The sequence below is a fragment of the Mustela nigripes genome, chromosome 14 (assembly GCF_022355385.1).
Source record: "Mustela nigripes isolate SB6536 chromosome 14, MUSNIG.SB6536, whole genome shotgun sequence".
Classification (NCBI taxonomy): Eukaryota; Metazoa; Chordata; class Mammalia; order Carnivora; family Mustelidae; genus Mustela; species Mustela nigripes.
In genome coordinates this window covers 23,771,184-23,797,234 of record NC_081570.1, presented here as the reverse complement: position 1 = coordinate 23,797,234, position 26,051 = coordinate 23,771,184, and the positions used below count along the sequence as shown (strand labels likewise).

The following is a 26,051-nucleotide window of genomic DNA, read 5'->3' as shown; positions in this document are numbered from 1 at the left end:
AGTGAACACAAGCAGAGTAGATGAGTGGCTAGGACTGTCCTTCTTTCCCAGCCTGAGCCCTCTGGCCTATGTTGTAGGAACCAGGGCTCTCTCCAAGCAGCTTTGTTTCCACTCTAGCACTTGGCCTCACTGACACACCCTCCCTCCCGTGCCTAGAGCCACTGGTCCTCCCTGATGCATCACCTCCCTGCAGGCCCACCCCGTCCCCACCCCATATTCCTTATCCTTCTCTCTCTAGGAACTATTCTGCTTACCCTCCCCAAGTACACCAGGATGTTCCAAATCTCTGTGCTATTCCATGTGTCCTTTCCTCCACTTGAAGTGCCTTTCCCCCATTTTGTCCATCTAGGAAGTGGCTGACTACTCAGACTATCCCCTTCTCCAAGAAGTCCAGAAAGCATTAAACATTCTCTCCTGTGTTACTCTGTATATCGTAATGGCTATACTCATCCCAGTGTAGTAGGATCCTGTCTCTGTTTCTGTCTCTGGGCATCCTATAGCACACTCAGCACCAGTCAGCAGGGTCTCAGTGACCGCGTGCTGAGAACATCAGGACATCACATTCTGCTAGGATAGTGGTGGTGTCCTTTGGGAGGGTTTTTTGACTGCTGTGTTGTCTTTGGCAAGTCACTATAGTTCTCTGAGCTCATTCTTCATCTACAGAATTGGAATGACAGCTTCTATCCACTAGGGTTGTCATAAAAGTTGGACTGAGACAAGGCCTATAATACACATAAGATTAATGTCTGGTACACAGCATTCAGCCATCAGTAGCTATCACTGTTACCATGACCTCTGGTGCCTCCTCTCTGCTCTACTGGAGAAGGTAGGACCCACAGGGGCACCAGAAGTCACACATCGGGCTTCCTGGTCCAGAATCCTAACCTCTAACCTCTGCTCTCTGCCTGATAGGCAAGAGGAAGGTTAAGAAACAAAGGACACACAGGCTTAATGGGAGTATAAAAATAGCACTTTTTTTTCCCCCTCATAATCACATCAATTATCAAAGAAACAAACAGTATGTAACAAAAATACAAAGCTCTGGTGAATTTTTTTTGTCTGTTTTTGTGGGGTTTTTTTTGCCCCTCACCCAACCCTCCCCAACAGCCCCTTCCCAGAAAGCCCCAGGCTGAAGCCTGGATACTGTCCGTGGGATCACCCTGGGGCTTAGGAGAACCGGTGGTCCAGGTCCCTCTGGGGGCTGGCCGAGTAGGAGTAGGCCTTGCCCAGTACCAAGCGGTCCCGCAGCAGCTTGAAGAAGGCATAGTAGTTGCTGAAGAGGATGAGTGCCAGGGAGATCGTCTGGTGCCACTTTTCAGAAGACATTAAGGAGTACAGCTGGTAGACAATGACAGCACCCTCTAGCAGCAGAAGGATGTTGAGGATCCGCAGGGGTTTGCTGAAAAAGAACTGCCCAGGAAAGGGTAGGCAGGGATTAGAAAGAATGTTCCAGAAACCTGCCTCCTGGGTGTGGGTTGTGGAGCGGTGAAGGGGGAAGGCTCTTGGGGCCCCATGCAGATGTGGGTGGGGACTCTGCCACCCTCTCTGCTTTTGCTTGTGGTCTTTCTACTGCTTCCCACAGAAGTTAAGACCCTCCTCCAGCAAGCTTTTCTTGAGAGATCTTGCTTGCTCACTCACACTTCTGGTCTACAATCGACACCTTTTTATATGTGATCCTCCTGGGTACAGTCAGGTCTGAACAAATCAGAATCTTACGACATAGGTATGGAAAGTTATTAGAGACTCTACAGTCTGAGTCACCCACTTCTTCACGGGTAGCATCCCGACCTAGGCCCGAAGCTTCCAGAGCATGTGGTGACAATTCACTCTGACCTGGTATTTACAAAGCAAGGTAGAGTGCTGGGACTCCAGAAGAATGTTTTGACCAGCTCCAAAGAGTGACTGACATCTAGAGAATCTCAATTCTTCAGGGGCCAAGGTACCCAAATGTCAAGAGCTGCTTACAGGGTGGGAACGGATGAGGCAGGAAATGGGGAGTCCAAGAAACCAGCATGCCAGGCTCAGCTCTGCACCTGACAGCCTGGAGGAGCAAAGGCAAGTCCCTTTCCCATCTTGGCCTCAGGTTTCTCTACTGTGAGGAGAGCACCCCAGATCAATGACTTCTCAAACTGTGTTCCTTAGAACCCCAGGATCTGAAGAGGCCTTTTAGGGACCTATGACAGTGGTGAGTGGGAAGTGAAGGGAGTCCCAACCCACTCAAACAGAGCGGTGCCATCAGGTCCTATATACCTGACTTTAGTCTATGATTGTGTTGGAAAAAAGGATTTTGGTAGCAAGATAAGTAAATAAAACAGAGACAACTAGCCTCAATGATTCTGAGCAGCTTTTTCGTAATGCTGAGTCCATGAGTCCTTACCATCAGACCCCAAGGTTCCCAGCAAGGCCCCCTTGAACAAGTCAGACCCTAAGTCAATTTCAGTCTTGGAAAATGCCCTGGCACTTTTCTCAAAGGCAGGCAAAGGCTGAACGGAGAGTGCCTGGCAGGTGCTTACCACTGCGCCCGTCACACCATATGGAATGAGGACAGTTAGTTTTTTACCCCTAAGAAACCCTCCTTTTTTGGTATCATCTTTCCCACCTCCGCCCGTTTTCAAAGATTTGCTAGCAAGTGAGCTGCGGTTATGAAGTCACCATCTGTATGGCTGTCCTGTGCTGCACATGTGGGGTTTCCTTTGGATCTGAGAAATACTGAAAATAGCTTTCTGTTGCTAGGACATCATTCTCCTGCCCCAGGATCCTCCCCGTTAGAGATAGGGCCCCGCCCCTCCTTCCCAGGGGAGGAGACTCACGTGAAAGCGGAAGTGGGAGACGTCGGAGGGAATGGCCACGTTGTAGTGGCCCACAGCTTTGTAGACGTTCTTGCTGTGCTTCACCAGCACGCCCTGGGGCCACATGCATTCTTCCGTCCACCTGGAGGCACAGCCCAACAATAGTGCCCCTTACACCCAGCTCACCCACAAAAAGGGGGTACCAGAAGACTGGGTCTGGTGTTACCACCAGGGCCCTACTCCCATTTCTATCATTTAGACACAGTGACTTTCCTTTTCTAGGTCTCAGGTGCCTCCTCTGTAAAAATGAGGTAAAAATCATGAGAAATTCATGGGAGTCAGAAGTTCTAGGGTTGAGATTCATGTCTGCGGGACTGTAAAGAAATCCCTTTTCCCTCTTTGGGTGCATTTTCTTTTCTTTCTTTCTTTCTTCTTTTTTTTTTTCTTTTTTTTTTTTTTTAGCAAGAAAGAGAGAGAGTGAGGCGGACAGCAGAGGGAGAGAGAGAGAGAGAGAGAATCTTTTTTTTTTAATTTTTTTTTTAAAGATTTTATTTATTTATTTGACAGACAGAGATCACAAGTAGGCAGAGAGGCAGGCAGAGAGAGAAGAGGAAGCAGGCTCCCTATTGAGCAGAGAGCCCGATGTGGGGCTCAATCCCAGGACTCTGGGATCATGACCTGAGCCAAAGGCGGAGGCTTTAACCCACTGAGCCACCCAGGCGCCCCGAGAGAGAGAATCTTAACCAGGCTCCATGACCAGAACAGAGCCTGACGTGTGGTTTGATGTCACAACCTTGAGATTGTGACCTGAGCTAATAGCAAGAGTCAACTGTTTAACTGACTGAGCCACCCAGGCACCCTTCCTTTTCTTTTTTAAAAGATTATTTATTTATTTATTAGAGAGAGAGAGAGCACGCAGGAACGAGCAAAGGGGCCGAAGGAGAAGGAGAAGCAGACTCCCACTGAGCACAGAGCCTGACATGGAGCTCAATCCCAGGACCCTGGGATCATGACCTGGGCCAAAGACAGATGCTTAACCATCTAAGCCCCCCAGGCGCCCCATGACTGGTCTTCGTAAAACACCAAGCTGAGCCTATTTTCTACTCAAAACCCTCCAAAGTGTTTTCAGTGCCCTTGGAATCAAGTCCCCAAGGACTCTCTCTGGCCTCTGAAGCCCTGTGTAGTCTTCCATGACTCCCGCTGCACAGATTGGGCTCAAGCCATTCCCTTTGGTTTCTAGTTCCTCCCATACGGCCTATCGTTTTATGTCTCCACGTAAGTCACTCCAACTGGAGTGCCCTTCCTGATGCTGTATCCTTCCGGCAAGCTCTTTCCAAAGTCAGGATCCTCCAGAAAGCCTTTCTCACATTCCCCACAGAGTTCAGCATCCTTCACAAACAGCTCCCTGAATCTCCTGCTACTGGTCCACTCTCCCCAGTGTTTTGTTACTTATTTCCCTGTATCCCTCACTCATCTGGGAGCCTTTGAGGGAAGGGACGGTGTCCATTTCATCTCTCTGTCCTCAGAGCATGGCACAAGGCCTGGCACAGAAGGGGCCTCAGTGGGCACATGAATGGGATGGTGGGATCTTCTGTTTCTGCCACATCTCTCAGGTCCTCCCATCCTGGGCCAGAGGACAGAGAATCACTGTCTACAAAAAACTCTAACTCGGGGAGCCTGGGTGGCTCAGTGGGTTAAGCCGCTGCCTTCGGCTCAGGTCACGATCTCAGAGTCCTGGGATCGAGTCCCACATCGGGCTCTCCGCTCAGCGGAGAGCCTACTTCCCTTTCTCTCTCTCTGCCTGCCTCTCCATCTACTTGTGATTTCTCTCTGTCAAATAAATAAATAAAATCTTAAAACAAAACAAAACAAAACAAAACTCTAACTCATGTTCCTATCTTGTTGATTCATTTAAAAACCAGTTATTGGGGTACCTGGGTGGCTCAGTCGGTTACGCACATGACTCTTAGTTTCGGCTCAGGTTCTGATCTCATGGCTCATGAGAGAAATGTCAGACTCTGGACTCAGTGGGAGTCTGCTTGGATATCCTCCCCACCTTTTTCCTCCCTTGCTCACAGACATGCTCTCTCCCTCTCTCCCTCTCTCTCTCAAATACATACATCTTTTTTTTTTTTTTTTTTTTTTTTTTAATCAAAAACTAGTTATCCTGGGTGCCTGGGTGGCTCAGTGGGTTAAGCCTCTGCCTTCGGCTCAGGTCATGATCTCAGGGTTCTGGGGTCAAGTTCTGCCTCGGGCTCCCTGCTCGACAGGGAGCCTGCTTCCTCCTCTCTCTATCTCTGCCTGCCTCTCTGCCTACTTGTGATCTGTCAAATAAATAAATAAATTCTTTAAAAAAAAACAAAAAATAAAAAACCAGTTATCCTGTTATACCTAACAATATGGATGACCCTCACAGGGAATATGCTGAATGAAAAAGAAACTGAACCCAAGATTCCATTTATGTGAGGTTGTAGAATAGGTTAGTTTTGAAAGAAAAGTAGAAAAGTAGAAAAATTTGAAAGAAAAGTAGAAAAATTTGTCTGGGTGGTGATGGTAAGTGGGGGGTGGTCATTGGGAAGAGTCAAGAGGAAATTTTCTGGAAGACTGTAAATATTCTACATCTTGTTCTATCTTTATGTGGGGGTACAGGTCTGCCTCCACATGGGGGTACAGGTCTACCTCCACATGGGGGTACAGGACTGTCAAAACGCAAAGAATTGTACACTTTAAGATTTGTGCATTTAAGACTCTTAACTCTAGGAAACAAACAGGGTTGCTGGAGGGGAGGCGGGTGGGGGGATGGGATAATTAGGTGATGGGCGTTAAGGAGGGGACTGGGTGTTAGATGCTACTGATGAATCACTGAACTCTACCTCTGGAACTAATGATACACTGTATGTTAGTTAAACTGAGTTTAAATTAAATTAAAAAAAGACTTGTGCATTTCACCATACATAAATTTTATCTTAAAAAAAGACTAGACACAAACCACAAAAATTTACCATAAACCTATGATAAGCCAGGCACTCTGCCAGGAATGAAACGGGGAGCGCTTGACAGCCAAGGACCCTGACCTCCAGGAGCTTTAGTCCTGGAATAACAGACAAGTAACTAAGCAAACAGAGCGGAAAGTGTTAGGTGCAATGATTGTGATATGTGATGATCCTGGGGAGCATGGGGCAGTGGGCACAGAACCCATCCTGGTTGGTGAGGAAAGTGTTCCCAGAAGAAGCGAACTGCTAAAGGAGGCATAGCAATTAATCAGGAGAAGAAAGGTGGAAAACATGCTCCAGGCAAAAGGAGCATCATGTGCCAAAGCCTGGATACAAACACGCATACAGAGTTTGAGGACCCAAAGTGGCCTGGTCTGGCTAGAGTAGAGTGTAAGTGGGGAAGGATGGGTAGAGAGGAGGCAGAAAAGGCTGGCACAACCCACTTCAGCAGCTGGGAAGCCATGCGAAGGAGCCTGGGTCTTCTCTGCGAACCATGGTGAGCTGTGGACAGGTTTCTCCTTATGTTCACCTATATTCTACCTCTCTGCTCCTCCCTCTCCTCAGAGGCCAAAGCTAAGCCGAGTCCCCTTTAGGCCCATTTGGCAATGTCTATCCTCTTTCTTTGACCATTTGGACCGAGTCTGGGAGGGACCCTGACTAGTATGGAGGGCTGTTTGACCCCAAAGTTTATGCTCCTGACCACAGTTCTCTAAGTTACCTTACTTAACCTTATCCTCGGGAGAATGGTAATAGCTTCCCTGTTTTATTTTATTTTTTTATTTTTTTTATTTTTTAAGATTTTATTTATTTATTTGACAGAGAGAAATCACAAGTAGATGGAGAGGCAGGCAGAGAGAGAGAGAGGGAAGCAGGCTCCCCGCTGAGCAGAGAGCCCGATGCGGGACTCGATCCCAGGACCCTGAGATCATGACCTGAGCCGAAGGCAGCGGCTTAACCCACTGAGCCACCCAGGCGCCCCGCTTCCCTGTTTTATACACCAGAAAGCAAAACCCCAAAAAGGCCACCTGTTTGCTTGACACTCATGTATCACTTCCTGGAACACCAGAAAAAAGGAAGAAAAAAATTACTACTGATAAGAAAATGTAGCGTTCTTACTGGCCCTGACTCTCGGCGGCAGCCCAGGGACCCTTCTGGGGCTGTGTCTGAGGACTTAGGGAAATGAATAAGCTCCAAGCTAAAAGAAGGAATGTCTGTAAATAGCACCTACTATAATGTTCCATGGACCATGCTAGGCACTTAGCTACTTTCCATCCATCTATCCATCCATCTATCTAAAGTGATCTCTTTGCCTAATGTGGGGCTCGAACTCACAACCCTAGATCAAGAGTCACGGGCTCTACGGACTGAGCGAGCCAGGCGTCTCTGCAGCCTCCCTTTGCATCTCTGCTTCTTGAGGGACCTACTTGAGGGACCTACCTCTACAAACCTGTCCTAGGGACCTCTTCTCTGCCACATCTGTGTTGGGCCCGAGGCTCAGATGTGATTCAGAAGGGCCCAGGCTGGAGGAGCTTCCAGTTTAATGGGGGGATACAGGCAGGAAAACAAGGGTAACCTGGGTGAAAAATATTGTGAGGACGGCCCCATGAAGGGTGAACCCAGCTGAGAGGAGGTTGGGCTCCCAAGTGGGTGCTTCTGTCTCTGCAGTGCTGTCCTGCAGCTGGGTTTCCTTCTTCCCATCATCTGTAAATGCGGCTGTCACCCCCAGCTGACCGACCTTTTCAAGGACCTCAGCTCGGTCATTCCCTTTCTGTGGCTCTGCTTCCCTGGTCAGGGTGCACCATTGACTAACACAGCACCCTATCCTCTGCCCAGACTGATGTTTCTAAGGCCCCTTGGAATGGGTTCCTCTGCTGTACAACAGCCTCCATAGCACCCTCTGCCTGTAGGTCAAAATCCAAGCTCCTCTGTCCAATACATAGCACCAGGCCCAGTATGGCTTCGGAGGAAGTAAATGTCTGCCCGATAGGAGGTGACCTAACAACGGAATGGATGAGAGAGCAGGGAACAGAAGGAGAGAAGCAATGAATGAAGGCTAGAGTAGATCGGTCAATGAGCTGCCTAAGGACCAGTCAGTGAATGAGAAAGTCAACACGTCTGGGAATTTACTGCTTGGTCTCCTCCCGTCTCCAGCACGCTGCAAGTTACCTAAGCACAGGGGACATGTCTGCCTTGGGCCTAGCCGTACCCCACTCTGGCTGCAAGGTCTGACTTACAAGATGTACTCAATGGCCATCTGCAGATTGAATGCGCAAGCTGGGGAGGGAGGAGCCTGGCGGCTCCACAGACATGGACCCGGAGGGCTGGGGTTGGGCAGGGCAGGCCAAGGGAGGGCGACTCACGGGTGCTGCAGCACATTGGAGCACAGTGCTGGGTCCACCTTCTGCCAGCAGCCCAGGTGGGCAGCGGCCTTGTGCAGGAGGTCGCAGTAGCTGGCGGGCAGCAGGTGCTGCATGAGGATCACCGAGGTGCTGATGGACACCAGCAGGAAGAGCTCACAGGACCAGCGCTTGTCATAGTAATGCGTGTTCTGGGGGCAGTGGGAGATCGGTAAGGCCTGGGGTGTCCCCAGTCGCCTCACTCCCTCCCCCTTCCCTGATTCAATCTGCCTCAGAAACTGGGGCAGCCTTCCAGGGGGCCTGAGACCAACGATCAAACTCCTAACACAGAGGGCTTAACCATGGGCTTGGACCCTGTGCCCACTACTCTGTTCCCTACAAGCTCCTCTTTTTAGAAAAACTGCTCCCACCGCCTACGACTCGGAGCCAGTACAGGTTCTGGGGTCGAACAGACTTGAGTTCAAACTGTGGCTCTGTTGCTTATTAACTATGCGATGCTGGGCAAGTCATTGTACTTCTCTGTGCTCTTTCTCTTCCACCACATGATAGGAACAGCTACCATGCCTCTCTGAGAGGTGTCAGGAGGATTATCACACTCATGAAAGCTCTAGCACATTGTAGGTGCTCAAGAAACATCGAATCGTCTCAGCTTCACATCACTCAGTGCAGTCCAGCCTGGGAGAAATGTTTCAATTCTACTGTCTGCTGAGGAGGTAGCATCCCAGAAGGCCAGACAAAGCTAGAGAGAAAGCATAGGCTTTTCAAGTCACTCGGGTCTGGAAGACTCCTGGCTTTCCTACTTAATGAGAAAGCTAGCCATTGTAACATGCCTGGGCCCAAATGAAATACATCATTTCATTTCATACCCCCTAATGAAATACATCACTGCTTTCTGTTATCCAGTATTACGAACAACCATGTCCTATCCCCTCATTGGCTGGGTGACCTTGAGTAGGCCGCTCCCTCAGTGAGCCTTGTTCTCTCCACTCTAAAATCGAGGCAGTCGTTACTCTAGCCCTCAAGAGAACAGAGGGGAATCTTATCAAAAACGATCCAGTTATTCATACAAGCAGGAGGGCTCCTGGGGGGCAGGCAGCAGGGTAAGGACCCAGGCAGGCCCCTTCCCTCCCTGGGTTGGGCTACGCACCTTCACGAACCAGACAGGCACAAAGGCCACATAGTAGGCGCTCAGCATGGAGCTGACCAGCACTTCCTTCATGCGCCAGTTGAAGTCCATCTTGAGGAACTCCACCTCGCTGCGGATGAGACTGGGGGACAGGCAGCAGGCGTGGGTGGGCATAGCGTCCGGCCCATACAACTGCCGCGTGTGCTGCTTCCACGTCTCCCGCAGTGTCAGCAGGTAGTCCCGGCTCCGCGCCAGGCCACTCACCGCCTCCCGGGGACCCATGGAGGCCATGTGGCTGAAGAGATTCGTCTTGCGGAGGTCACAGTTCAGCTGCAGGAACGGAATGTACATCCCAAACCTGCTGGGGGAGACCGTGGTGAGGGGAGGCCTGCCCGCAGGCCACAATCCCAACCCGAACCCAGGGAAGGAATCTTTCTTCTCTGGGCTTAAGCTCTCCCGGCTGCTCAGAGAGGAGAATGCACCCATCCTTCTATCCGGCCAGACTCTGATCAGAAGATCAACCTAGGTATCAGTATGGAGTGCAGGCCGAGCATCGGGAACAAAGCAGGAAGCAGATGAGGCCCTGCCACTTGGTCTATTGCTGACTAACAGTGATCCTAACAGTGATCCCAACAGCCCACATTCACTTGGCCACACTCTGTGCTCTAGACACTGTACTAAGCACTTTACACGTGTTCTCTGCTTTTGCTTCTCCTAAGAACACTAGGCATTCAGTACTACTATCTTGTACTACTTTGAAGGAGCTGTGGCTTGGACAGGTGAGGTAGATTCTCCAAGGTTACCCAACCAGTAGGGAAGCAATAGGGCTGGGATTCAAAGCCGGAACTGTCTGGCACCAAAGACCAAGACACATACTCAACAAATACTATGAGTGGTTAATCAGTTAAAAATGTACAAGGGTACCTGGCTGGCTCAGTCGGAAAAGGATGTGGCTCTTGATCTTGGGAGTCATGAATTTAAGGCCCTCACTGAACACAAAGCTTACATTAAAAAAAAAAATAGTCCGCAGTACCACAAGAGAGGTCCCAGTTATGACAGCTGCGTCCTCAAGAGGCAGCTCTTCGGCTTACGGAGGAAGGCAGCTCAGAAACAGCATCTACAGTGTGTCTATTATGTGCCAGGCACTGAAATGGGCCCTTGAACAACAGAAATCCCTTTCCCTGCGTGGTACCCTTAGGGCTGGAGCTCACTAGTCAAGGGGTATTTTGACTGCATGGTTGGTATCTTTTGAGGAGAAAACTAGATGGACTCAAAGCCCAAGAAAGAAGATAATTATAAAAAGTAGTTAAGGGGCGCCTCGGTGACTCAGTCATTAAATGCCTGCTTTCAGCTCAGGTCAAGATCCCAGGGTGCTGGGATCGAGCCCCATGTCGGGTTCCCTGCTCAGCAGGAAGCCTGCTTCTCCCTCTCCCACTCCTGCTGCTTATGTTCTCTCTCTTGCTGTGTCTTTCTCTGTCAAATAAATAAATACAATCTTTAAAAATAAATAAATAAATAAAAAGTAGTTAAAAGCCAGGGCACCTGGCTGGCTCAGTTGTTTGGACCATGTGACTCTCCACCTGGGGGTTGTGAGTTTGAGCCCCACATTGGGCAGAGAGATTACTTTAAATAAAAACGAACAAATAAACAAATAAGGGGCGAAAAAGCAGCTAAGCGCCTAGCACAGTCCCTGGAACATTGCCGTAGGTGCTATTTATAGATGTTCCTTCTTTTAGCTTCTTTAGCTTATCCATTTTCCCAGGTCCTCAGACACACAGCCCCAGAAGGGTCCCTGGGCTGTCCCCAGGAGTCAGGACCAGTGAGAACGCTACATTTTCTTATCAGTAGTAATTTTTTTCTTCCTTTTTTTCTGATATTCCAAGAAGGGATACATGAGTGGCCTTGGGCAAACAGATGGCCTTTTTGGGGTTTTGCTTTCTGGTCTATAAAATGGGGAAGCTACTGGGGCGCCTGGGTGGCTCAGTGGGTTAAAGCCTCTGCCTTCGGCTCAGGTCATGATCCCAGGGTGCTGGGATCGAGCCCCGCGTCGGGCTCTCTGCTGGGCAGGGAGCCTGCTTCTCTCTCTCTCTCTCTGCCTACTTGTGATCTCTATCTGTCAAATAAAATAAATAAAATCTTTAAAAAAAAAATGGGGAAGCTACTACCATTCTCCCTAGGGTAAGGTTTAGTAAGATAACTAGAGAACTGTGGTCTGGAGCAGAACCTTTGGTCAAATAGGCCAGGATTAAAATCCCAGCTCTGGTACTTACTAGCACAGTGATTTAGGACAAGTTATTTAACCTCTATGAGCCTCAGTTTCCTTAATTTGCCCTAAGTTACATAGCTTGTATGGATTCTCCACACTCAGTCAGGCATTACATGTACTGTTTTCATAAATACTGTCTTTAAACCTTGCAACAAACCCAAGCATGGTGCTTGATCCAAAGTAGAAGATCCTTAAAATTTCATTTAGAAAAGAGAGACCAGTGATTCTACGGGACAGAAAAGAAGACTGAAATGGGATTCCCAAAACACTCTTCAGGACACCTTGTGGGAGTGAAGGGCTGGGGCACCTACAGAAACATACAAGGGATTCAGACCCAAACTTAAGTCTAAGTAATTAAGAATCTCCCTGGTTTTGCCTCTAAGGACTGCAGATATAATTAAATTATTTGGTAACAGCAAGTGACTGCTTTGCAGGTCACAAGTTAGAGGCAACTTCACACGCAAGATGGCAGATTCCCTCTCATCTTCTTCACTCAAGACATGACAGTATAAAAGTAAAAAATAAATTAATATCAGCCAAAAGAATGGGAGTGGGGTTATCAGTTCACAAGTGATTCTGACAAATTTAGAAAGCAGATGGAAACATGTTGACAGATGAGGAAGGAAGCCATCATTTACAGCAGTGCTGTCCAAGAGAACTACAATGAGAATCACATATGTACTTTGAAATTTTCTGGTAGCCACATGAAAAAAAAAAAAAAAGAAGTTAATTTTAATACTCTAGTTTATTTAACCCAATATATGCAAAACATTATTATTTTTACATATAATCATTACTTCCAAGTAAGATTACTTCTTTTCTTTTTATTTTTCTTTTTTTTGGAATATTTTATTTATTTATTTTGGAGAGAGAGAGAAAGAAAGAATGAGTGTGCATGGGAGTATGTGCAAGTAGGGGGAGGAGCAGAGGGAAAGGCAGAGAATCTCAAACGGACTCCACGCTGAGTGTGGATCCCCATGCAGGGCTCAATCAGGGCTCATGACCCTGAGATCATGACCTACGCCAAAGCCAAGAGCCAGATGTTTAACCCACTGAGCCGCCCAGGCACCTCTACTTTCTTTTTTGGTACTAAATCTTCAGAATCTGATGTTTATTTCACACTTACAACACACTTCAATTTAAACTAGCCTCTTTCAAATGTTCAATAACAGGTGGCTGGAAGCTACTTAACTAGACAGTATAGGTCTAGTACATATTATAAGAGGGCTGCACTGGGGGTAGGAACTTATCTGCCCAGTGACCCAAGAGAATGACTTGATGTAGGCACAGTTGGTAAAGGGTAGAAGCAAGCTGCAGGACTGAACAAAGGGGATTAAACAAAGATGTGTATTTATTTGTAAAAGCCAGTCCCTTTATTCTCTTACCTCATACAACCTACCCTGAAGGATTCTGACATTAAAAAATTGAATAAACTGTCTGGGGAGAACTGTGGTCTTTAATGGGGGCACCCTAGAGTAACCTCCTTACTCTGGCTTCTGGCCTATGGAGGCCCACAACCTGACAACCAGCACGGCACTCCCTCATCCTAAAGCAAAGTCTGCCAGTCCGTGTGTCCTGCTCATGTACTTAGAATTCCTGGCGGAGGGAGAGGAAGTGTACTCCAACTATTCAGTCTTTCATTGGTCAACGTAAAGAGATAACTAAAGAAACGAACTATGCTTGGAAAACCAGCAGCATGAAACAAAAAACTGACCCCAGGGGAAATACAAAATTGAGGGAACAGAAGAGATTTTTTTTTTTTTTAAAGATTTTATTTATTTATTTGACAGAGAGAGATTACAAGTAGGCAGAGAGGCAGACAGAGAGAGGAGGAAGCAGGCTCCCTGCTGAGCAGAGAGCCCGATGTGGGACTCGATCCCAGGACCCTGGGATCATGACCTGAGCCGAAGGCAGCGGTTCAACCCACTGAGCCACCCAGGCGCCCCCAGAAGAGATTTTTAAAACAAGAAAGAATGCTATGAGAAAAGAACAATCAGAAAATAAGAGGCCTTAGAGATGAAAAATATGATTGCTGAAAAACTCAATAAAAAAGCTGGAAGATAAAGTTAAGGAAATCTCCCTAGAGGCAAAGTAAAAAGAGAGAGCAGAAAAAGAGAGTAGGGAGACAGAGAGACAGAGACAGAGAGAAAGGTGGGGGGATGGGGAGGGAGAAAGGGAGAGAGATGAAAAATATTAGAGAAAATATAAGAGAAACAGATGATCAATCTATGAATTCTACCACCTGATGAGCAGAAGTTCCATAGAGAACAGAAAAAAACAGAAAGGAAGATATTATCGAAGAAATAATAGGAGAACATTTTCCTGAAATCTTCAGGTTAAGAGAGTCCTAGAGTACTGATACGATGAATGAAGAAAGTCCCACACCAGACACCTCCTTGTGATATCTCAATAATCAAAAGATAAACAGGGGAATCTCTAAAAGTTTTCAGAAAAGAAAAAACAAGTCATCTACAGAGTACCTGCAATCAAACTGGCAGCAGACTTCTCATTAGAAACATAGGATGCTAGAGACAATGTAGTATCTTTTTAAAACTTCTGAGAGAATATGAACTTGAACTCAGAAATCTACATTTAACTGAACCACCAATCAAGTACGAGGGCAGAATAAAGACATTTTTAGACATGCAAGGCCTCAGAATGTTTATACCTCCCACAATCCCATTGTTAAGGAAATTACCTGATAATGCACTCCAGCAAAATAAGGGAGAAAACCAAGAAAGAGGAAGACATGGGATCCAGGAAACAGTGGATCCAACCCAGGAGGGCAGCGAAGGGAAGTCCCAGGCTGAGAGCTGTACAGCAGGCCTAAAGAACCACTCCAGACTGGAGCAGGAGGATGGAGGGCTCCAGGAAGGATGTCTTTAGGGGGAAAAATGGACTCCAGGCAACAGGAAGCATGACTGAGAGGCTGGATAAACTTGAGGATATGTTGAAGGCCCAGCATTCTTTTGTCAACAAGAAAAAAGAAAGGCAATTAGAACTCCAAGAAAAAAAAAAGCTGTATAAGAAAGCTACAATCTAAATATGAAGCAAACTAAAAATGTGACATGATTTTAAGCAATTGATGGAATGTAAGAAAAGAGAAACCATTTGACCTTGACATGGAACTTCCTTTTTTTAAGAGGTCCAAGATTATAACTCAGTAACTATAGGGAAGGAGTATCATCTATGCACACTACTTGGTCCTGAAGTGATTGGTATTTCCGTAATCATAACAACATCAAGACTACTTACTGCTTCTTGGTTTTTAGAATTAACCTTACACAAAGAATGGAAGACTCAAATACGGTTATATAGGAGAATGTGAATGTCAAGCTTAATAATATAGAATATAGCTGCCAGGAAGTGAGAGGAGGAAGAGAAAAGGAGGAAAAGTGGATGGGTAGAATTCCTAATATTACCGTCTACGTAAAAGGGATTAAGTGATTACTGTTGAGGAAATGAAAAGTAAAGGCATACTGACATTATTGGAAAGATAATCGATGGAGAATAATAGTAACAGTCATATAATATTGGGAATAGTACGGATGGAAGAGTGAACTAAGTAAATCTTCATCTGTCATTGAGCAGAATCAATGAGTGTGTGCCTGGATGTGTGTATGATATGCTTGTAATGCATAAAACAACACTTACTTCCAGGATATACAAGAAACCAGAAATATTGGTAGTTGCCTTTTGGAAGGGAAACTGGACAGCTAACCGACAGGAGCCAAGGAGAGACTTTTTCATTCCATATAATTTACACATATCGAATGTATACATTTTACACATATTTATAATTTTGAATTTTAACTCTGTAAACCTATTATCCAACTATAAAATCAATTACGTTTTTAAAAGGAGTAAAGGTACAAGGATACTAGAATTATGGGGGCAACTCAAAAACTAGCTGCCTCCAATAGGGAAAAGCTAGGAACGCCTCAAAAGGCTACCAACAGAAGACAAATACAACAACTGTGAGAAACCTAAAATAATGGAATACTATGAGGCCATTAAAAAAATGAGGGAGACCCCTATGTATTGCTGTGGAAAAATACTCAGGTTATAAGATTATGCAAAAAATGTAATAAATTATATAGCATCATGCATAGATTAATCCCTTCTTTTGTTTAAAAAAAGTGTAAGTGTATATGCATGAATAGAAAAAATTGGGGAGGATATGCTGCAAATAATGGTTTTCTGGAGGACTGATATTATAGAGGATTTTCATTTTCTACATTAAAACTACTGTAAAGTTTAACATGTTTGTAAGACAGGTGTGTCACTCTTATAATTAAACACGAGTTATAACTGAAACAAATGTGATGGGGCTTCTCCCATGACAGCACCCTTTTGGTCATGCAGGGTAGAGAGGGCTGAGTATCTGGCTCTAAAGCTTTCCAGGACAGAGAACTGGCCCAGGTTGAGGAAACTCATGAAGCGGAAAGCCCCGGGGTTGGGCAACGTCTGTAAAATGTCCAGGCAGCCAGGAGCCTGTCCCAGGAACAGCCAGAATGGATGTCTTGCCAAAGTTCTCCCCAGTTCTAGGCCAGAAGGGTGCCGTCCTGGGCTCCTCCCAGACGCTATCTTCCCGTCCTCTAGAATGTGGGCTCTGGTGAGATGGAGTGAGCAAACTGACACAAACACTGACATACACACATGCATGTGCAGATACACACACGCACGCATACACACGTTTCATGCATAGACACCCACGCAGAAACCTGCACACATGCAGGTGCTTGCATGCACACAGACCGGGGTGGGCGGGGGAGGGACCGAGAGATTACATAAACACCAAGCTACAAAAAAAGACGGAGAAAGAGAAAGAATGAGAGAGAAAAGGAAAGAAGAGGGAGACAAAGCCCATGCATCCCCATCGGGAACGTTCCTTTGGCATATACACTCAGATCTGAGTCCCATTCTGACCTCCCCGTTGGTGGCACCTGGGGTACATGATGCCTGCTATCTCAGTTTCTGCTCCTGCAAAAGAAAGCTAATCATCTCGTTCTCAGGGGGATGCCGTTGGACAACGTGAGAGCACAGCGGTGCTGCCTTGCAGTGAGTCCGCCAGGTGTGAGGGCCTGCTGACCCAGCCACACTCAGGGCAGAGGTCGGGAGCTGGGTGCTAGGCAGTGAGGGGGTGAAGTGAGGGGTACTCACGGATAGCAGAGGAACAGGAGGTTCAGGAAGGAGTAGGTCCTGAAGAGGTGGATGAGGGAGCGGCACAGACTCCAGCCTGTTGCCGTGAGAACGGTGAAGCGGGTGAGGAACAGCAGGACGGAGCGAAAGAGGGAGACCTTCCCCCTCTGAGAAGCCTGGGTCGGGGCGAGACAGGACGGGATGGGGCCTTGGACGGAGGCTACCGGGGCTGGGCCCACATCCCACCCAGCCTGGCCTGTGATCCACCCCCAAGGAAATGTGGGGCAGCAGGCTGGGCAGAACCTGGCAGGGTGAATACTTTCTCCTCGATGGCCCGTAAACTCCAAGAGTGATGGGAGGTAATACTCTTCCACAGGGTTCAAAGGGAGCCCCAAGGAACTGCCTTTGGCTTGAAGGGCTTGATATGTTTCCCTGGTACCCCCAGGGGTAAGGGGAATCCCAAAGTTCCCGGCCAGCCTCTGGGACCCAATCACCTCCTTCACGATGGACCCAATGAAGCGGCGGCCCAGAACGATGGTGGTCACCATCAGCAAGTTGAAGTCGATCAGGTGGAAATTCTGTCGGGGAGGTGGGGTGGGCAGAGGCCAGGGGTCACATGGGCCCACTGCCCATATACGGGCTTTTTTCATCCCCACCTCCCCCTGCCCAGTCCTTGCCACAGGGACTGTCCCCACTCTCTGACCTTCACAGGCCTCCGGCTGAGTCAGGCCAGGAAATTACCTAGAGGAGCAGAACAGGACCGAGAGAAGGGAAGTGGGACAGTCCCTGGAGATAAGAGAGTGGTGTGTGAGCCCTCTTGCTCTGATCACCCATGCCCCAGTCCCTGCACCTCTCGGCATGGTGATATTTTCACTCCTGAAGTACTCAATTCATGCCTGTGGCTCTTCTCCCCCACAGGACTTAAGATTTTGCACTCTTTAGGCAGTATCTGTCAGAGTTATCTCTGCTACCTTTCAAATGCCTAATAGGATACTGAGCAATTAGGGGTGAGTGTTCAGGAGTCATTTGCTTCCTGTTCCTTCTACACTCTCCACACCCAAGTGTACAGGGTGCTTGGTAAGCTGTGTTAAACTGCACTCAAATGTCACACACACACACACGGCTGATTCTAGCTGGGCACCTACCAGGGAGGGGGGGGGGGGGGGGGGGGGGGGTGGATACCACCACACTGTCTTGTAGATGTTGATATAGTGGACAAAGAGGGCTATGAGCTGGCAGAAGAAGAGTTGCAACTCAAACAGAATGCTGGCCTGGACAGGCAACTCGGGGATCTTGCAGTGCTGGAGGGGCACAACTGTCTGGGTGGCCAGTGGTGGGCTGGAGAGGCCAGTGCCAGAACTGCTCCTGTGAAGTGGGATGGGAGAAACATCAGCAGCTGACCTGAGAACCCCACCAAGAAGGGCTTCCAGGACACAGGGTGGTGGGATTGGATCAGAAAAGCAGCTCATGGCAACGAGGGAGTCCTAAACCTGCCCGTCAGACAATGGAGCCACGGAGCCTTTTCCTATCCCTAATCTTATTCGGGCTTTCCAACATTCGCCAGGAAGGAAAGAATTATTAGATTCATTGGACAGGGGCACCTGGGTGGCTCAGTCGTTGAGCTTCTGCCTTTGGCTCAGGTCATGATCCCGGGGTCCTGAGATTGAGCCCCACATCGGGCTCCTTTCTTGGAGGGAAGCCGGTTCTCCCTCTCCCATTCCCCTACTTGTTTCCGCCTCTCTCCCTGTGTTTCTCTTTGTCAAATAAATAAATAAATAAATAAAATCTTTAAAAAAAAAAAAAAAAAAAAAGATCCATTTGACAGATGAGGAAAATAAGGCGCAAAAAGGGGAAACAACTTTTTCAAGCCACCAGAAAATCAGGAGCGGGATTGTAACTAGAAACCTCTGGGCTTATTACCCTATATCCCACTGCCTCTGCCCAAGTAACCACCCCGTCTTTTTTTGCTGCTCACTGTACTAAACCCCCATCTGACATCTTGGGTATCAAATCCTAGAGCCTGAGCCCAGTGAAGGAGAGCTTTGTTCATACTGCCTCTGGGAGCCCAAAGTGAGGGGAAAGAGATAGAGGTGGTTTACCTGGTGCGAGAACGGACACTAGTGACTGACGCGCTGGAAGTATGGCCCCCACCAGAGCCTCCTGAGGATCCTGGCTCACACAGAGGATTTCGACAGTAGGATGTCCTGTTGGGACCTCTTCGTCCTCCTGTGGGACTCAACATAAGGTAGATCCTCAAGCCAGATGGCAGAGATCAAGGATAATAGCAATACTAGCTACCAGTTACCAGATGTCTCATTTTATCATAGCCACAGAGACCTCTGACCCAGCCCTGCCTCTCTCTTCAGCCTCATCTCCTACCATTCTCTCCTTACGCAAACCAAACTTGTTGCCATCTGTTGTACTTGCTGTGTCTTATCTGCAAAGCCCTTACCTGACTGCCATTTTTAACGTACTCACCCCTATAACTCACATTTCTATTTTTTTGCCACAACAATTCACTCTTGGAATTTATCTTATTCATTTGTTAACATATTTATTGTCTGTCTTTCTCACTAGAATGGAAGGTCAGTGCGGTCATTACCCTTGTCTTTTCTACTGTTGTATCCCTTCCTTCCACCATAGTGTCCAGCATAAAGTCAGTGCCCTGTGTTTGTGGATGAGTGAAATGAACCCAGCAAAGTAGGTCTTCCACAGATTAGGAAACTGAGTTTACACTGGGTCACAGGTAGTCTGGGGGTCTGAGGCTTAAGCTCTTACCTTTGATATACACTGCTTCGTTCAGATACTACAAGTGTCTCTCTAGGCTTACAATTCTGGACATCCTTGAAGCCCTTCCCTCCAGAGTCCGAGATCCGGCTCAATAGGTGTCTCAAGGTCAGGACTAGAGCCTGAGCATAGGGTCAAGATGTGGGCTCTGGGAGAATGCTGTGGTTGTGGACCCAAAACCTACGTTCTCTAGGCTTAGAAGTCTAGCTCAAGCTCCCAGGCACCATCCTGCACAAAGCTCCGAAGCACCACCCCAGTCCTAATCAAAGTCACAGCCTTGTTCAAACCTCCTCACCGCAACACGGTGCGGGCACCCTTGCTCTAGCTTCCCAGCTCAGCAGCTTTCTCCAAATGTTTCCAGAAAGTACTTACCCAGGAGCTCTGCACCCGACCAGCCCCAACCCAGAAACCCTGTTCATATGCTATTATACCCTATTATACCTGGTTTAAACGTCCTACACATGCACCCTCAATCCAAAAGCTCTACCCACACCTACTCTCCTCTCTTTGAAAGCTCTACACCCACATAAAGCCCCTGGGCCCAGAAGCTCCGCCTACACACCGTTGTCAGCCCAGAAAACCCGCCCACAAGCCAATAAAAGCTCGCTCCGCCCAGAAGCCCCGCTCCAGAATGGGCTCCCTTGGTCGGGAAGGTCTCCTTCCAGCGCCATCGCCCCCAGTGCCAAGACCCTACAGCCCAGAAAGTTCGCCCCCACACAAGCGCCAACAGCCCAGGAGCTCCGCCCTAGCACCAAGGCCCCGCCCACTGCTAAGCACGGTCCCCACTTCTAGTCCAGGTGAGCAGCTCCCCACCAAAGCCCAAGCCCCCAAAGGCCCTCTCCATTTCAGAAGTCCCGCCCCCAGTGGCAATGCCCCGCCCCCACAAGTGAGGCCCCACCCCGCAAAGCGACAGGAGGGGGCGGGGTCCCTCTGTGCCCCGCATCCCCTCCCCCTTCCCTCGCCGGGATCCTGTCCGCGTGGGGGAGCAGTCTGCATCTTGGCCATCCCGACCCCCACGTCCGCCCGTTCCCCGGCTGAGCCGGTGCCGCTCCGCTCACCCATCTCCTCCCCCCGGCGCTCTCCGCTCCGCCGCCGCAGCTCCTGCGGGCAATATGTCGGAGGCGACGGCGGCCGGGAGAGGACTAACCGCCGCAGCCCAGTCCCCGGGTATCAGCCGCGCGCTCCCGCCAGGCCGCCAAATTTGCATACAAGGCGGGTTGGAAGCTGGGGGCGCGCTTCTTAAAGGGGCCGCGCGGACAAAGGCGGTGGCTGCGCGCTCTTTGTCTCGCGGTCCCCTACGCCCTTCCTGCCGCTGCTGCTGGAGACCCCAGAGGGAGGGAAGTCACCTCCTGCTCTTCTCGTGCATGCCTTCTCCCAGCATCTCCTCAGGCCCGAGGGAGGGGGCCGGAACCGCCTCTGGGCTCCTGCCCAAGATGAACTGTATTCAGGAGTGGCCCGCAGGCGCCTGAAACTCAGCGGGTCCCAAATTGGCTTTCGTCTTTGTTTTCGGCTTTGCTTTTCTCTAGTCCCCCCTCACCCGGCGGAGGGGTTTCTTCCTTTTTTCCCTTGCCCCCCCCCCCCCCCAACCAATCTTTTACCTAGTTTGGCTGACCCTAAGTTCTAAATCTTTCTCCTGTTATCACTTTAGTGCGAATCCTGATTCTCCTTGTTCTGAGCCTTGAAATCTTGTTTCTTGGTCTTTACATTGAGGCCGTTAATAGTCACCTTGTAGGTCCTGGTGAGAGTTGAATGAGATAACGGATGTAGAACAGGGTCTGTTTTAACAAATGTTAGCCATCATTATTAATAAGATGCATGGCCGACACTTAACACAGAGGAAGTACTCAATAAATAAGCTATTCCTACCGGCTGTTAGGACTTTTTCCCTTACAAGACCTATAAACTGTCTCAGTCACCTGGTAGTTCCTTGGCTTAGCACAGTGCTTGGCACATAATAGACATCAGTATTCAATTAATTGAACGAACGAGTAGATATTAATTAATAGATAGTCACAGAGCTGGACAGTTAAGTGGGAGGAGATGGACATAAAATTAGTAAATTCTGTATTATGTTAGACAGAAATGATTGTTGTGGAGGTAAACAGGAAAGGGGGATGGGAAGTTGCAGTTTTAAACAGGACAGTCAGAGGAGGCTTCGCTGACAAGGTGACTTGACCAAACACTTGAAGGAAATGAGTCAGTCATACAGATATCCAGAGAAAAGGGATATTCCAGGCAGAGGGAAAAAAAATCAGTGGCAGGGCCTTCAGGTATGAACACAGCTAGTTTGTTTAAGAAGCAGCAAGATCAGTGTAGCTTGGTTGGAGCAGACATGAGAGTGGGGTATGAGAAGGGATGGACCATATAGGGCTCCTCCTTACCCTGAATGAGATGGTGAACTATTGGAGGGTTTGAACTTTCATTTTTAAAGACTCACTCTGGCTGCTGGTAAGAATAGACTGTAGGGGCACAAGGGTGGAAGCAGGGAGACCAGACAGAGGACATGGCCATGATCGCAGCAAGAGATATTGATGGATTGTACCAGATTGAGCAAGGGAGATGTGTTGGATTCTGGATTTGAAGGTAAAGGCAATAGGATTTGTAGACAGATTGGATAGATGTGTGGAAGAAAGACAAGACCGAGTATTACTCCAAGGTTTGTAGCCTAAGCAAATGGAAATGTGTAGTTTAATTCAACACATATACATCTGTTAAATTACAGGTTTTACACCAAGTCAGCCCTTCCCTTGTGGGAGAAAAGAGGCCCAGAGAGGGAGAATGACCAGCTCACAAGGTGTAGAAACCATGGCTGAGATTTCTTTTTCCGGCCAAAGAAATTCTGACAGGAATGGATTCTGACCTCTGTAGAGTACTGAATTTGAAATATATCTTGTTAATTTCTGAATTGCCAGAGCCCACCACTACCTAGCATATGATGGGCCTTCAAGCGAGAATTAGTTCTGTTGTGCAGGTAGTGGCAAACTGGCTCTTAAAAGGAAAGTCATTGGGAAGGAAAACTAAATGGCTTTGGGAATATCCGTAAAAGCACAAAGCTGGGCCATTCCTGGGAACTCATTTTAACTCAGGTCAGCAAACATTGCTGAGCGTCTGTTATACAGCAGGGAATATAGATGCCGAGGTGCAACTCATCACTGAGAGAGACAGAGGAGAATCAATAAATTATGGCACAGCATGGTAACAGCAGCAGTATGTACCAAGTCTGGAGGTGGACGGAAGGTGAGTAACTCTGACCGGGGAGATAGTCCAGAGAAGGCTTCATGAGATGACGTCAGAGCTGGTTTCTGAAAGAGGAGTAAGAGTTGGCCTGTTACGCTCCTATGGGAAGTGCTTGGCACATAATAGACATCAGTATTCAATTAATTGAATGCAATAGCTCTGGTCTGGTAATTGTCTTACAGGGGCTGGTCGCAGGGGCATGCTTGCTGTCCGTCTGTTGTGTGGAAGGGTGTTGGACCTTGTGCAGGGCAAATACTCAGGAAATGTTTGCGTAACTGATTTGAGGGCATTCATACAACCCAGTGACCCAGTGTAAGAGGGTAAAACCACTCAGATGGACTGCTGTGCATGTAACCCCTAGACACGGGCTCCTGCCCACCTTGAACAGGTTGATTTTGCCTGCCCAACATCCATTCTCCCTGCTGATTAGAATGTTTCAATTTTCCCTTGGGGAACTACTCTCCCTCCCATGCTCTCAGTCCACAGGATCTGGTGGAGCTGCCTTCCTCTGCAGTTCCCATGTGGGCAGGTAACCTTGGCCTGGTGAATAAAAGCATTCCATCCCTGCCATTCCAGGCTGCAGTGACTGGTTTTGGGGGTGGGGGCTTAGTGACACTAGTCAGGCCAAATAAGATGCGATGCAATCCTAGACCTTTGTTGGGAAATAATTTCCTCCCCTCTGGGATGGCTAAGCAAGCAAGATATAAGAGCTTGTGGTGGCTATGTTGCCACCTTTTAGAGAGGTAGAACTTTGACAATGAAGGAAATATAGAAAAGTAAAAAAATCAGTAGACACTGTCTTGATAGCATCATTTGAAACCCTGGATCCGGCCATACCCGAATCCTTTGTGGACCTAAAAAAAATACATTTATTTACTTATTTTTGCAGGGGACGGGAGGAGCAAAGGGAGAGAGCGAGTCCTAAGCAGACTCACAGCTGAGCCTGGAGCCAACAGTGGGCTCAAGCCCATGACCCCAAGACAATGACCTGAACTGAAATCAAAGAGTGGGACCCTTAATTGACTGAGCCACCCAGGCACAACTGGATTTCTTCTTTTACAACCAGCCAGTTTGTGTTTGGTGTCTGATGACTGCAACTGAAATAATCCAGAACAATGTACACGTCTATCCCAGTATCCAGCAGAAATATCTAGGGTCCTAGTTTTTTCACATCTGCCTTCGACAGAATCCCTGGGGAAGAGAATCAGAAGATGGCAGGATGTTGGTTAGATTCTTGTTTTCCAGATCTGTGGCCTCATGTCTTAGCTGTTTTATGACCTTGGAGCCCTCCCTTCCTTTCTTTGCATCTTTATTTCCTAACTAACTTGCTCTCTATTGGTTCTTCTAGGAGTCTGAATTTTTGAGGAAATGCCACTGGCTCTGGGCCAGCCCTGTGTCATCAGGTTGGGATCTCTTCCTTGGTCCTGTTATTCTGGGGCCACGGCTGGCAATTCTGTCCTTTGTTATCAGTAGTTTTCTACCAGAATTCGGAGACCTCTAGTGGCACCCAGTGGGGGGTGCTGAAACCACGGGATAAAACACATACTGCTTTCCGGAGTGTCAGTTTTATTCATGAAAATGAGAGGCAGTATTTTCAACATTTAAGTGTCATTATTCAGAGCACTTTCTCTGTGCCAGCCTTAGAATCAAATCCTGGCTCCACCACTTATAAGCTTCATGACCATGGGGAGTTAGTTGCTTAACCTCCTTGTGCCTCAGGTTTTCTCAGTATCAAGAGAGGGTAGTATTAGTACCTGTCTTAGGAGATCATGGTGAAGATTAGTCTGTGGAAAGTACTTGGAACAGGGCCTGGTACACAGTAAGTGCTATTTAAGTTTTAGTTACTATAATTGTAACACAGATCTATCATGAAGTACAAAGAAAACTAATGTGAATTTAGGACTGAAGTCGTTGGGGCACCTGGGTGGCTCAGTGGGTTAAGCCTCTGCCTTCGGCTTGGGTCATGATCTTGGGGTCCTGGGATTGAGCCCCACATCGGGCTCTCTGCTCAGTGGAAAGCCTGCTCCCCCCGCGCCCCGTCTGCCTCTGTGCTTGTGATCTCTGTCAAATAAATAAGTAAAATCTTAAAAATATATAAATAATAAGTAAAAAATCTTAAAAAAAAAAAAAAAGATTGAAGTCATTGAAGAAATGTCATCTGTAACTTCCAGATTCACAGGGCTTTGCTCTTTCTTCTGCCAGCAAGAATACTTACACCTGATTTTTATTACACGTGTCAAAAGAGAATCCATGTGTCTTCATGTTCTTCTAATTTCCTGAGCCATTCTTACTTCCACATGTACGTTAGTCTCCCCGTCTAACCTTCCCCATCTCGGGGCCACTCCCCCACCTGTACTCATCTGGACATTCGTCTTCCCATGTCTTACAGTATTTGATTATTACAAAGATGGTAAGTGCAAGCTTTAGAATATACTGTACTTCTTGTTTAGGTGTTCAAAAACGAACAGGATTTGGGTAGGTAATGTACCTGGGCAGGGATGGAATGGGCAATGAAGATACAGAGAACAGCATGAGCAAAGGCCCAGAGGCAAGCTATGTTCTGGGAAAGCAAGTCCATTTCGTAAAAAATAGGTTAAGTTCATGAATGCTCCATATAGTGAAGAGTTTGGACTTGATTATACTTTTCTAAGCCTGTTTCCTCAGTAAAATTAGGATGATTCCTGTCATTGAATTGTGATTAATGATAGAGGCAAACAGGTGGAAGAGATAGCCTATGTAAAAAACGGAATGAGGGGCACCTGGGTGGCTCAGTCGGTTAGGTGTCTGACTCTTTTTTTTTTTTTTTTTTTTAAGATTTTTTTATTTATTTGTCAGAGAGAGTGAGCGAGAGCGAGCACAGGCAGACAGAGTGGAAGGCAGAGTCAGACGGAGAAGCAGGCTCCCTGCGGAGCAAGGAGCCCGATATGGGACTCGATCCCAGGACGCTGGGATCATGACCTGAGCCGAAGGCAGCTGCTTAACCAACTGAGCCACCCAGGCGTCCCAGGTGTCTGACTCTTGATGTCACCTCAGGTCATGTTCTCAGGGTTGTGACATCAAGCCCCGAGTTGGGCTCTGCACTGGGTGTGGAACCTGTTTAGAACTCCTTTTCTCTCTCCCTCTGCCCCCACCCCTACGCTCTCTCTTTTGAAACAAAACAAAATGGAATGATTGTCATTAGGAATGGGGACAAGGATTCTTCTCTCCTTGGCATAAAGCAAACCAGCCAGCCTCTCAGGGTGGCCTGCAATTTAGTCTCTTTTGAGATTTTCCTGCAATGCACATCTCAACCACCAGAGGGAGCTTGGTACAAAGGAATCGGAGCTCTGAGCGCAAAAGGAAAATTGTGGTGGG

The 26,051-nt window shown here is 47.8% G+C and overlaps 1 protein-coding gene across 7 annotated transcripts; it reads right to left on the bottom strand.

Annotated features, from left to right (window-relative positions):
- Positions 1-952: 952 nt before the first annotated feature.
- TMEM39B (transmembrane protein 39B) lies at positions 953-20,830 on the bottom strand. Of its 7 annotated transcripts, XM_059377008.1 has the most exons (9): positions 20,519-20,659; positions 18,773-18,899; positions 17,819-18,038; positions 17,168-17,251; positions 16,695-16,849; positions 9,287-9,623; positions 8,143-8,330; positions 2,811-2,931; positions 953-1,410 (listed from the first exon to the last, which is right to left on the bottom strand). In XM_059377008.1, exons 1-9 carry the CDS (start codon positions 20,520-20,522, stop codon positions 1,168-1,170), a joined length of 1,479 nt encoding a protein of 492 aa, XP_059232991.1. In that variant the 5' UTR covers positions 20,523-20,659; the 3' UTR covers positions 953-1,167. The 7 variants fall into 7 exon arrangements, with proteins under 7 accessions (XP_059232991.1, XP_059232984.1, XP_059232990.1 ...); XM_059377001.1 differs by lacking the exons at positions 17,819-18,038; positions 18,773-18,899; positions 20,519-20,659 and adding an exon at positions 17,377-17,474; XM_059377007.1 differs by lacking the exons at positions 16,695-16,849; positions 17,168-17,251; positions 17,819-18,038; positions 20,519-20,659 and adding an exon at positions 20,807-20,830.
- Positions 20,831-26,051: the final 5,221 nt, after the last annotated feature.